This window comes from Myotis davidii, unplaced genomic scaffold (genome assembly GCF_000327345.1).
Source record: "Myotis davidii unplaced genomic scaffold, ASM32734v1 scaffold425, whole genome shotgun sequence".
In the NCBI taxonomy this organism is placed as follows: Eukaryota; Metazoa; Chordata; class Mammalia; order Chiroptera; family Vespertilionidae; genus Myotis; species Myotis davidii.
In genome coordinates, this window is record NW_006296413.1 from 814,359 (window position 1) to 827,302 (window position 12,944).

Genomic DNA, 12,944 nt, shown 5'->3' on the forward strand with positions numbered 1-12,944 from the left:
CTGGAGGGAGCGAGACGCAGGCTGCTGAGTGGCCGGCTGACCGCTCCACGCGGCTCTCAGGGGACGGGGAGGAGGGAAGTGACCCGCCCGAGGCCACAGGGCAGGAGGGGCTGCCTGGCTCCAGGGCGGGCCGGGCCGCGGTCCCGGACACGGGCGCTCACCAATCTTGGTGAGCCACCGGGCTACGCAGCCGTAGACCTCGTCCAGCAGGATGATGACCACCAGGTTGATGATGACGGCAGTGGCCGTGACTGTGACCCGAATGTTGGACCGCACGGAGGGGGAGGAGTTCATGGCTAAGGCGGCGGCGGTGGAGATTCTGTAGATGATGACGCCAAGGACGATGGCGAAGGTGACCGCGATCTGCAGAGGAGGAGGGACACCTTGGCTGGGCCACCTGGGTCTCCCGGACCTCCCCCTGTGCTCCCCGGCCAGCCCTCCCTCCACCCTGTCACCCACACATGCCAGGGGCTCTATGGCATTAAGTCCACAGACACGAACAAAGGACTGGTTTCTGTTGTCCAGAAGAGACTGAGCGGTCCGGCCACCAGGCCAGGTCACCCAGCACACAAGTGGGGTTCACCAGGCTGACCACCGGGCAGGGGCTCCTCCCCGCAACCTGGTGAGGAGCAGAAGCAGAGACACTCGGGTGGATCGATGTTTAAAGGAGGCGGGTGGTGTGTGGGCGGTCCGATCTGGGGTGGGCGCTGCTGCAGGCCTGGCTGGACAGTCAGATCGGGTCCCTTCTCTCAACCTCCTTGGTTCACCCACACCCTCGGGCTTGTCCCCAAGAGCGAGCCCCTCTTCTTGCCACACCCCACAGTTGGACTGGAACGTCCCACACAACTCGGGCTGGAGGTTGCCTGGGAGATGGGGGCGGGGGGACGGCTGGCTGGGATGACAAGGCTGTTCCGTGTGGAGCTGTCTGTCTGTCTGTCTGGGTTCCGTTTCCTTTTCCTCAAAGACCCTAACTCAGCCGGGGAGACCCTGTCCCGCCCCAGGGGTGAGGACACCTGCGAATCCCAGCCCTGAGGACACACTGCGGGCGCAGGCTCCACCCTCTTCCCACTCCCTCCTGGGTGTCCGCATCCTCACACATTTACCCCCATTAGGGTGCGGAGGGTGGGCCCCAGCTCTGCTAGGAGGGTGCCGAGAGGCCCCGGGACAGTCCTGGGGCCAGGGGGTGCGCCATGCGCGTCTGCAGCTTGGTTCACCCCTCGGGGCACCGCAGCCATCAGAAGTCTCCTAGCAAAGCTCTTATTTTGAACTTTGGGCCAGTGACTTTGCTTCTGCTGCTGACTAAAGGGTGACCACACCCTGCCCAAGAAATGTCCACGGCCACACCGCGCCCTGATGAAGGGGTGGCCCCATTTTGAGGTGCGGGTACCGCTCCCTGCCGGCTCTGGGAACAAGGGCTTTCCTCGGAAAATCCCTGGCTCCTGCCAAGGGGCCCCTCCCAGGGGAAGGCACCGCCCTGGCACTGGAGTTGGCCCTCGTGCCCGCGTGTGTGGGGGGGCAGGCAGGCGGCCGGGCCTGCAGGGTGACTCAGCAAGGGCCCCCCTTTCCCAGCCAGAGGGCTGGCACGTCCCCATGACAGGCAAGCCCCGTGCAGCCTCCTTCCTGGGTACAGTTCCCCCGGAAGGACAGGGCGCCGGGGCGTGGGGCTGGCTGGTGCGGCCACTCCGGTGTCTCCTACACCAGGAACACGGGCACATCGTAGGTGCTCAACCCACATTTGTTCAGTGAATGGAGCTCCTGTGGGCGGGACAAAACTTGCTGATTCATTTGACGGGGTCGCCAGTACCTCAAGGGCCCGCTCCTTCCCTACCCACCAGCCTGCCTTTGCTGGGAGTGACAGTGCGCCCATGTCCCCATTTCCCTGCAGATAGGGGGGCCCACGTGAAGTGGTCTGACCAGTGAGATGCAAGCAGAGGTTGTGGGCAGGCCTCTGGAAAGCACCTTCAAAGAGGGGCTGCCTCCACCGGCTTGGTCTCCTTCCCCTTGGCCCCACCCCTTCCTCCCGCCTGGAGGGTGGAGGTGATGCCGGGGCTGGAGCAGCCGCGTTGTGACTAAGAGGAGGCACAGGCTGGGTGAGAGGGAGGCACAGAGGTCAGTGTCTGGCGGCATTGTGGAGCTGCCAGACGAGCCCTGCACAGCCACCTCCTCACTTTTGGTTACGAGGAGCCTAAACGTCCTGAAAGACCATCCAGGAAGTGACATGTAGCCAAGGCCTCCTTGCTGGGGTGTAGAGGGCCCAGCCAGCCCCCCCCGCCCCCACCACCCTGCTCTTGCTGGTCCTTCCGCAAGGACATTGCGGCTTCTCCGCCAGGTGCCTCAGTCTCCTGCTTCTGCATCCCGACCCCTGTGCTGTGAGCCCCAGGGAGGCTCTGGGTAGGGACCCCATCATCCTTAGGTGACCCCCAGCACTAAGCCCAATGTTTGCCCAGAGGGGACACTCACATGCCTTTGGGGCATGTGCTCCAGGGCCCTCAAGACCAGACTGGCCTGCTCAGAGTCCCCTGGATGGCACAACAGCCCCCAGCCCCATCGAGTTGGCTCCTGGGATTTCCTTCCATTAGCCGAGAGTCCCCTGTAGCGTGTGTAATAGCAGGTGGGGAAACTGAGTCCTCACTCTGCCCTGCCCTTTCCCCAACCTGGAAAACCAAGACAAGCCTCTGGCCCCCAAGTTCATAGGAACAGCGGGCTCCTGGGGCAGGCGGGCCGAGTGGCGTGCGGCCCTGTCACCTGCTGGCTGGAGACCTGGGAGAGGGACTGGCCTCCAGGCCTCAGTTTCCTCACCAGCTGCAGGGGTGGCCTCAGGACAGGCAGGTGGTGAGGCCCGAAGGAGATGCTCCCTGTTAGGCGCTCCGGCCACCTGGGCTCAGGCTCAGCCCTCGAACCCGGGCCCCCTGGGAGCCAGGTCACGGGGTGGGGGCTGGACAAGGGGACAGCCGTTCCTTCAGTGACCACAGGTGGCCTGACCTCTTGGGGAAGGATGAAAGCACGGCCGGCTGGGGGAGCCCCATCCGTGTGGGGGAAACCCCCTCAGAGAGCTCAGGTGTGGCCGAGTCATTCGGGCCCCCCAGCCTGTCACAGCCCCCCGTCACCCTGAGTTGTATCACCCTGACTTCTGTCCTGTCTGTGCTTATTTAATCTCTTCCTTTAAAAACCTTCCAATTAGAAGGACAATGAGGTACCACCTCCCACCTGCCAGAATGGCTACCATCATTAGCTCAACAAGCAACAAGTGCTGGCGAGGATGTGGACAAAAGGGAACCCCAGTGCACTGCTGGTGGGGATGCAGACTGGCGCAGCCACTGCGGAAAACAGTGTGGAGTTTCCTCAAAAAATTAAAAATGCAACTGCCTTTTGACCCAGCAACCCCGCTTCTAACACGATGTCCTAAGAGCCCCGAAACACCAATCAGAAAGAAGGCATGCACCCCTATGTTCATAGCAGCACAATATACAATAGCTAAGATCTGGAAACAGCCCGAGTGCCCATCAGTAGAGGAATGGATAAAAAAGCGGTGGTACGTTTACTCCATGGAAGACTGTGCAGCAGTAAAAGAGAAGGACCTCTTACCCTTTGAGACAGCACGGAGGGACCTGGAGAGTGTCACGTTAAGTGAAATAAGCCAGTCAGAGAAAGACAAGCATCACATGATCTCACTCACATGTGGAATCTAATGAACCAAACAAACTGACGAACAAAATAGACCCCGAGACATAGAAGCATGGGAGAGACTGATGAATCTCAGAGGAAAGGCGGTGGGCGGGGGGGTGGGGGAAGGCAAGAAAAGATTAACCAAAGAACTTACATACACATACGCATAACCATGGACACAGACAACAGTGGGGTCAAGGCCTGGGGAGAGGTGGGGGGAAGGAGGGGATTTGTTTAGGACAGGGGTGGGGAACATCCGGCCCTGTCAAGGCATTAGGGGTGAGTTAATTAACAAGGCCTGGGGAGAGGTGGGGGGAAGGAGGGGACCTCTGTAATACTTTCAACAATAAAGATAAATTAAAAAAAAATAAAACCTCAGCTTTGTCTTAAATAATATCTGTGAGATCTGGGTCTGGCTGTCACAATGAGAGATGTGCATCGGGGACTCTGGGAAATTCTCTCACCGACCCCAGGCACGCAGAGCGCCCCTGGGGACCACGGGGAACCTTGCTCCTTCCCATTCCAGGGGCACCATCCCACGAGCATACACCTGCCACAGTGACGGCTGACCCCGGCCCGGGTGTGGGCTCCCCGGCGTCCTCCCGCCTCAGCCTTCCGGAACTTACCATGAAGACGATGGACATCAAGTTGGTGAAGTAGGCGGGGAACCGGTCTCTCCAGGTCAGCTTCACCTTGTCAGTCTGCAACATGGAAGAACGCGGGTCACCGGTGGGAACCACCCGGGCGGGGAGGCGTGCGTTGTGTATGTGTGCATGTGTGCACATATGTGCATGTGTGTGTGCGCGTGTGTGTGCGTGAACTCGGACGACAGAAACACTTAGAAACACCTTAAAAAAAAACATTTACAGTTCGAGTGGATGCAAACGTCTAGTGTTCACAGAAACAGCTGGGGTCCCGTGGCCTAGGAAATGATGTCACGTCATGACAGAGGGAACTCGTTTAACATGGGCTTCCTCTGTGTGATGACAACAGCAGTAATGACAAGAGTGTCAGACCCTCGTCGGGGAGAAGTGTGTCTGGACCCCATTTCTTTGGCGGAAGGTCTCACGTCTGGGGCGAGAAGATCTAAGGTGCTCTGCCCTCCGCCGCCCAGACCATAATAGTTATTTTCCTTTGCAGAGCAAGTCGAAACAGGCAGCCCGCACACGTTCCAATGCTGCTTGCCGCGTAGCCGCAGCGGACCGTAGCGACACTTGGCGACAGGCGCCTGGAGGCTCTCTGGGTGGGGAGGAGCCCGAGGTGGAAGCCTGTCACCAACCTGGGATGTTTCAAGAACCGGGGTGGGCTTTTAAACGGGAAGCGCAAGTGTTCGAACAAGGAATGCTGCCGCGGACAGGACCCGGGAGGGAGGCCCTCGCTCCGGGGCGGGTGACATGCGTGTTAACGAGAAGACGAGACCGCTGGCAGGCAGTGGTGACAAGCACAGATCACAGGTCTCCCCCCGCACCCCCCAGTCCTCCGTAGCCATGCAGTGACACCTCCACACACGTCACAGCTCGCTGGGGGTGGCAGGAGGCGAGGAAGCACGGATGTGAATGTTAAGAAAAAGACAAAACCAACACGGAAGTCAGAGTTGGTTGAGGAGGACGCAATGGACTTTGGTCGTCGCAAACAGTCACGACTCGCATCGCCCCGACACAGAAAAGTACCAATTTCACCCCCGCCATGGCTGTCTTAACCCTCTGCTTCCATTTGTTTGTTGACTCTTCTGGAATATTCCGGTGCTTCTAAGGGGAGGGGGGAGGGAACAAGAGAGCACCACGGGGTGAGGTGTGACCTTGGCCCAGGCCCCCGTCACCCCCATGGTGTGCTTGCCGTCGAGGCTGGTCCAGGTTCTGGGCGTTGCAGACCACAGGAGCTGACAGGGACCCCGTCCTAACAGCAAGACTGAGACCAGGGGGGAGGAGAGCGCAGGCCAGGCTTCAGACCGAGACCCCAGCACGGAAGCCCGCGGGGCTCGGTAATGCCCGACTCGCCAACCGGCTGCTGTGACCTACGGGGTTTGCTTATGCAAAGATGCCGTGTGTGCTGAGCGTCCGATGCCAACATAAAGGAGGCCACGCCCAGAGTTGTAAGTTACTATACCCATTAAGGGGTGGATTGTGTTTTCCAAAGTGAATCTGGAGCCTCAGCTGTGGGGGAAACGAAAATCATAAAGGAGCCGCTGGGAGCCAATGAAACGGAGGAGAAAATAAAGGGTGTGCTCCCCCCCCCAGGGGCAAACAGGGCTTGGGGTCCCCCAACAGCCTGCAGAAATCACCCCATACCTTGTTCTCATGTGATCTGAGATCTCTGGTCAAAGCCCAGAGGGTGAGTGACTGGGGTCTGAGGGGCACTCCTGACACCCCCCAGGCCTACTGTTGGGGTTGGTTAAGTCCCTGGACTTACGCAGACATGACATGTGCCTCAAAGCCCTTTTCCCCCTTAGGAGGGAATGCAACACCCACCCTTGCTCACGCTCAGAGGTGCCACTGTGAAGCCATGGGATGGACTGTCCTGGGCCACCGCGGCCGAGATGCCGCACTGAGCTCATTGGCACCACGCCTCTCCCTTTAGGAGGGGAAACCGAGGCCCAGGAGGGGAAGAGGAGCCGCTCAAGGCCACAGGTCGCTGCTCAGAAGGCACCGTGCATGGGGGTGTCACACCTTCTGATCGGTCCAACTGAAGACAATCTCCCGATCTGGGGTGATGGCTCATGCTTTTGTGGTTATATTTTTGCACCCCGAGTCCCGCTCAGACTGTAAGAGTGTGTTCAAAGAGTGCACCCTCTTTGGGACTACAAGAGGACTAAGCTGGACTCTGCTGTCATGGAAACGGGCCTGAGAGGGGGCTTTGGTGCACCCACTTTACCCTCTGGATGGGATGCTGGCGATTGCGATCCCCAGCCTCTCGGAACCAGAAAACTCTGCCCGTGTGACACAACGACCAGGAAAGACTGGGGGACTGTCCTGATCAGCTCCAGAGGCTGAGTGTGCAAAGGGGACAGCAGACACTGGAGCTGGGACGAGCATCTGTCAATTGTCCCCGTCCCACAGGCATGATGCGAAGGTCCCCGGCCGCGGTCAGAGGCTGACAAGGGCCCAGGGCTCTGCGCGGCCCCGGCCATGTACAAACACCTCCCTCGCAAAAAACCCAACACTCCAGAGCTGGTGAGCCTTCAGGCTGCACACGTGAGACTACCAACTCGAATGGCAGGCTTGGGGAGAAAGAAAGGCATGTATTATGAGAAGATGATGGCCTCAAGGACATCACCAAGACCCACCTCTCTCTCTCTCATCCTCATTGTCTGTGAGTGGAACAAGGAACTGGCCATTTGTTCAGGGATGGCTGGCTGAGCAAGCCCTTCCATTTCATCCTTCAACCCAGAACACAGTGAGGTGGACACAATGAATGTCAAGTGTACTGCGAAAAAGCTGCAAAGCTACCTGGCCCTTGATGTTAAAATGCTGGCTGAAGTTTGAGGTCACGCTCAGGATAGATCAAGATGGTAGAGCTGTAGCAGGTTTGACAAACTACAGCCTGCAGCCAAATCTGGCCACCCCCCACTTGTTTTTATAAATAAAGTTTTATTGGAACAAATGGGCCAGGCCCATTTGTTTACCTGCTGTCTATGGCTGCTTTCAAGCCATAGTGGCAGAATTGAGTAGTTGTGACAGAGGCTTGCAGAGTCTAAATATTTCTCTGCCTCTCGGGCCAGCTTCTGATTTACACTGTTGAACATGCAGAGTTTTCTGAGCCCCCGTCTACACTGTTGATGAACACACAATGTTGTATTGCTGGGAAAGCCGGAAGAAGTGGCCAACGTACCTCTTTGTTCTTGGATTCTTTCCTAAGTGACTTCTCCAAAACTCTCGCTTCATACTCAGCCCTGGGGTGGTCCTGTGGAAGAAACCAAGTTGGCCTGTGAACTGTGAGTTTGAGATCCTCACCTTGAGCACGCATGCCAAATCCAGTCCACCCATTCGCGCTGGGCACCCTTTGGGGCCAATTCACAGCTGGCTGTTTTGTACCATTTCCCATTCAGAACGTGCCATACGCAGTCCGTCCGGGATCTACCCCTTGTGGGGAACCCAGCCCGTGGGGAAGGCCAGAGAACCTGGCTCTGGGTGCTGCTGGCAGCGAATCAGTGCCCAGTGGCCCCCTTTTGAACACCCAGCTGTGAATTGGCCCCAAGAACATCTACTGGGGTCAGGAGAGACGCAGTAAGTGCCAGCAAGCGCGGGCAGACCGGAGGCGCCAGGCCTCGGGGGAGCCCGGAGCAGGTCAGCAGAGGGCACTGGAACGGAAGAACGGGGTTAAGAGAGACCCGAAGGTGGGGAGAAGCGGAGGCCCCACCCGCGGTGGAGGAGCTGCGGAGGCCTGATGGTAGAAAGAGACAGATGAGGCGTGAGAAGATCCCTCTTCCCGGGAGACAGGCTATGGGGAGACAGAGGAGTGACAAAAAGTTCCAAACCTTGACGGCCTCCTTCAGGGAACCAGAAACATACACATGAAAACAAACAGAAAAGACTCCATTACTTGTGTTATTTTTAAAGAAATAGGCCACGTCCTCTAAACTAACGACAATTTTCTTAAGGGCTGGGATGAGGGTGAAGGACACGGGTGGACAAGGAGCACCTGGGGGCCGAGACCCGCTAGCGGCCGTCGTTGCTTTAGGGTGACCGTGCGTGCTGTTGCTTTTGCAGCTTGAGCGATTTTGGGAATTCCCAGGCGGGTGCTGGACTGTGTCGGTCTCAGCTAAGGGACACACGGGCTCCTTCTGCTCCCAGGGCCAACACCGGGAGCTCAGACTGCACGGAGAGGCTGCCTTTACCCCTCAGATTCACTCCCAAAGGGTCCCTGGTCAGCTATGGGGGGAGGAAGGTGATGGGGAGACTCACCTTGGGGACCTCATTCAGTCCCTTGGGGCCTCCTGCCCAAGGGCTCCGACTGCCACCCCCAAGTCAAGAGCCGGGGGTGGGGGGGCAGGTGAAGAGATCATGGGATGGATCCCCGAGGGGCTGAACACACAGGACTGGCCCCCTACCCAACTCTCCCCAACCAGAGGGACATCATGCAAAGGACATTCTCAATCTTCTCCTAAAATAAGACGGCGATTGCTTTGTGTTGTGCTTGCATCTTCCTAATTGAAAGAGTAACAAGGAAAGAACCTGCCCAGGGGGAGGTTCCGTGCCTGGCTCACCCCTGAAGGGCTGCCTATCGGTGAACAGGCTGCACCTGTTTTGGCGTCGCCATGTGTGAGACGGGATAATGGGGCCCCCTGGATAAGAGGGTTGAGCTCAGAGGTGGCTAGCGGGTGACTGGTCCTGGGGCACTTACTGGTCCGGGACCCTCCCTGCCCTAAGTGCCTCTTATCCACTGAGACCCCCTCAAACCCTCTAGAGTGAGAACTAGTGCACAATCCGTATTTAAGAAGGGAGGACACTGAGGCACAGAGAGGTTAGGCAACTTGGCCTCGGGCACACAGCAAGGGCAGTGCCAAACCAGGATGGAAGCCCTGTGGTGCCTCTCCCCGCAGACCCCAGTCCCCTCGGCCGCCAGCAGCACTGGGAGCACGGAGCCCGCCCACCAGTTTCCCGGACTGCAGTAGGTTCGGCTGAAGACTGGCGGGCAGACTCCGTGTCAGGAGGGAGCATGTGTGGGGAGAACGATGGAATGCTAAAAAACGACGGGGGAGATTCCACATCCAGTGAACATGCATGAGAGCTCGCTTTTAAAAGACAAGCTCGGCGTCTTATAAAATTAAGTGGCTGCTGTGACCGGTTTGGCTCAGTGGATAGAGCGTCGGCCTACAGACTGAGGGGTCCCGGGTTCGATTTTGGTCAAGGGCATGTACCTTGGTTGCGGGCACATCCCCAGTGGGAGGTGTGCCAGAGGCGGCTGATCGATGTTTCTCTCTCATCGATGTTTCTGACTCTCTATCCCTCTCCCTTTCTCTCTGTGAAAAATCAATAAAATATATATTAAAAAGAAAAATTAAGTGACGACCAGTGTGGCCACACCTTACAGCTCTGCTCTGTGGGCGGCAGGCTGTGGGGACTGCTTTTCCTTGTCTTCCCCACTCTTCCCGTGGGGACTCCGGCGGGAGCTGCCCATTCGGAGGGCAGCGGCCAGGCTTCTCCGAGGAACCTCTGGGAGTGTCCTCCGCCGTCCCAGTGGCCCCTGGGCCGTCTGGGGAAAGCGGGGATGCGGGCGTCTGGTTTTCCCTCTATTGGGAAAGGCTCAGCTCCCACCTCTCAGTCACGCCCAACGACTGGCACTGAGGAGCGTGGCTTTGGCACCGGGGCAAAGACTCACAGCCGCTTTTGGGGACTCGACCTCCTGGGCGGTGGTGATTCCCTCCCAGACTCGCCCGGCCTCCCCCGGATTCGATGAGGTCAGCGTGGTGAGCTGTCCCTGACCGCACTGGTGGGCGGTGCGTCCATGTGAGCATGGAGATCAGAAACACTCGACAGACATCAAACCGTCGCCCTGGCAACCGCGGGTGATTCAAACACCAGGGATGTGAACTGAGAAGCAGGCGGGGGCAGCCTTGCCTGGGCCCCAGGGCCTCAGGCTTCCAGGAGCGTCCCCAGGAGGTAATGGGTGGGGGCAGGGGAGGACGCAGTGCCCCGCACTCACCTCCTCCTCCTCGAAGCCCGTGAGGTCCCAGCGGTAGTTGAGACGCATCTGTTTCCGCTTCCAGTGCTCCATGAAGGTGGCGGCTGCAGGCAGGGAGGAAAACCATAACGTCAGGGCCAAGCAGCCCTGAGACGCCGATGGCACAAATGCATTCTTTGCTTCTGCACCATTTGGTGAGTGAGGGTGGCATCGTGCTGGGCAAGAAGGTCACAGGAATGAACCCTTGCTGCCCTCCTGCCCACCCTGAGGCAGAGACGGTCCCATTCCCCTTTTACAGATGAAGAAACTCAGGCACGAGGAAATCAAGTCCTGGCCAAGGTTACTCATCCAGCCAGTGAGGGGCCAGCCCAGGCTGGTCCCAGAGCCTGGGCTCTTAACCGTCCTGTTCCATCGATCTTGGGGACCCCCAGGTCAGAAAGCGTGAGGGGAGAGCCAAGGACACACACTCAAGCGTCAAACCCTCGCAGGTGGTCTGGCTGCTGGGCTGCACTCTTAGGTGCGACCTCCTGCTTCGCATTCCCAACAGACTATGCATAGTTCAAATGCCGCCTCCTCCAGGGAGCCCCCGATCCTCCTCCTGTGTCAGAAAGAAACTAACTCCTCCTGGGGCCTCTCCCGCTCGCGGTGTCCACACTGCCCTCCATTATAATCCCTGTCCCATGTCAAGGGGCCCTTCTACTGGGTGGGGGAGGGTGCAGGGAGGGGCCCTGTTCCCCTGGGTCCCAGGCACACAGCCCGGCACCCGGCGCAGACAGGAGCTCAAGGGTGCTCACTGAATGAGCGGACGGCGTTCATGAGCACACAGCTTGCAACTGGAGATGCTGGCTGCACCCTTTATCCTTAACGCTCCTCCCCAGGAAGGAAGCTGGGGTGCGTGCAAAGGTCGAACTGTCCCGAGTCAGGCCTATATGAAGGGCTGTAAAGTATTAATCAACCTCCCAGTCATCACAGGAGGGAGGTGCTATTCTCTCTCCCTTTTTCAGAGGAGGAAACTGAGGCCCAGAGGAATTAAACGGCTGGTCTGACAAGTGGTGGCATCAAGATGGCGTCAAATCACAGGACAAGGACGGATTCCCCGGCTGGTCGCCTGCCACCCCTGGAAGGCAGGAGGAATGGACCCTTTTCCTCTGGGGTTTCTCAGAGCGTGGGCCAGGGTTCTGCGGCATCAGTCCCCCAGGGAGCTTGTCAAAATGCAGATCCCGGGGGCCCATGTTCGGAACAGGCTGTGGGGTGGCACTCGGGCCCGGAGCAAGCAGACACACTGACCTACCACCGCCTGTCCTTCCTCCCACCCGTCCCTGCCCAGCGATGAGTTGGCTGCTTAACGCTCGTCCCCCCACCCTCCCCCCCACCCCCAGGCCTCCGTTTCAGCTTCCACCCAGGCCGCATCCACCCGCGCCCTGGGCCCCCCTGTCTTGCCCTGTCCCCACTGCCTCCCGCCTGGGCCTGCCTCCAATTTCCCTAATTCTGGATGCCTCCTCCGCGGGCTACCGGAGCCCTTTCCCGAGCACACCCCTGAACGCTGCTGCTGTGACCGAGCGTGACCTTGCAGGCCCGGGAGATGCCCTGGCACGGCCTCCCTGCCGACTGTTGTGCCAGGTGGACCAGCAGAGCCTCTCAGACCGGCCGCTGGCGTCTCAGGCCACCAGGCGAGGCTCTGGCCGGTCTGGGTGCTTCTGCCGCTGCGTGCAGACCTGCGCCTCCCTGGGGAGGTCCGCGCTCCTAGGGACCCGGGTCTTGTCTCCCAAACCTCTGGGCTCCATCACCCAGACTCCATAGGCAGGGCCGCATCCTCCTTAAAGCGCAGCCCCCTGAGAGCAGAGACCAGCCGCATGAACGGTGGCTCCCAACAGTCACACGTTTGCTCAACACACATCTGTTTTCTGAGAGCGGAGGAGCAGACGGGACCCTGCCTGTCAGCCCCTGTGGGGACGGGGGCCAGCACAAAGGCCCTAAGCCCTCCACGGCCTCCCTGAGTCCAGAGGAAACCACAGTGTAGCTCTCCCTTTGTCCCTCCAGCCCAGGGTGACTCAGCCGGGTCACCTGCCCTCTCCATGCCGACCCCGGGGAAGGGATTTCAGCCCTGCCTCTGCCATTTCATTCAGGCAGGGACCATTGTCCTCCGGCTTCTTGGGGCCGGGCTCAAATCAAATTACTTCCTTTGTTCTGCACGAAAGTGACAGGCAGTTAAAACCCATTATTATGCCATCATTTCAGAAAATTGATCCTAGAGAACAGCTAAATGGGGCTCAAAGTTGCTGTGTGTGACGCCTAATTTGAGGTTTTGAAATATCATAAATTCCAGGCAGCAGGGAGCTGAGGTCTCTGGGCCCAGAGTGTCAGCCCCGGGGAAGTCAGACCCCACCGTGGCGTGAAAGCGAGATTAGAACCGCAGGCGGCAGCCATTCCTCCGTGGGCACAGCCCGCGCCCCTCCCGGCAGGAACAGGTTTGGGGCTGCTCTCTGTCACTGTCTGAGCAGAAACGTTAAAAGCTGGGGAACAGAAAAGAAAGGACACAGTGGGATGAAGCAGCAGTGGGAAGGTGATTCCTGAGAGGGCAATGAAGAAACAATTGACAGAGGATTAAAAAACCAGCAGTGCAAGGCCAGGGGACAGAGGGACTGTCACCGCCCCGC

At 58.8% G+C, this 12,944-nt stretch overlaps 1 protein-coding gene across 1 annotated transcript in view; it reads right to left on the reverse strand.

Moving 5' to 3' along the window:
• ANO1 (anoctamin 1, calcium activated chloride channel) overlaps window positions 1-12,944 on the reverse strand; it is a 145,867-nt gene that overhangs the window by 16,609 nt on the left and 116,314 nt on the right. Inside the window, exons 14-20 of the mRNA XM_015568944.1 lie at window positions 10,309-10,391; window positions 8,141-8,152; window positions 7,495-7,566; window positions 5,337-5,414; window positions 4,293-4,367; window positions 152-363; window positions 38-53 (exon numbers count right to left, since the gene is read on the reverse strand). Of these exons, the coding sequence (XP_015424430.1) occupies window positions 38-53; window positions 152-363; window positions 4,293-4,367; window positions 5,337-5,414; window positions 7,495-7,566; window positions 8,141-8,152; window positions 10,309-10,391 (548 nt within the window). The remainder of the gene's footprint in view (window positions 1-37; window positions 54-151; window positions 364-4,292; window positions 4,368-5,336; window positions 5,415-7,494; window positions 7,567-8,140; window positions 8,153-10,308; window positions 10,392-12,944) is intronic.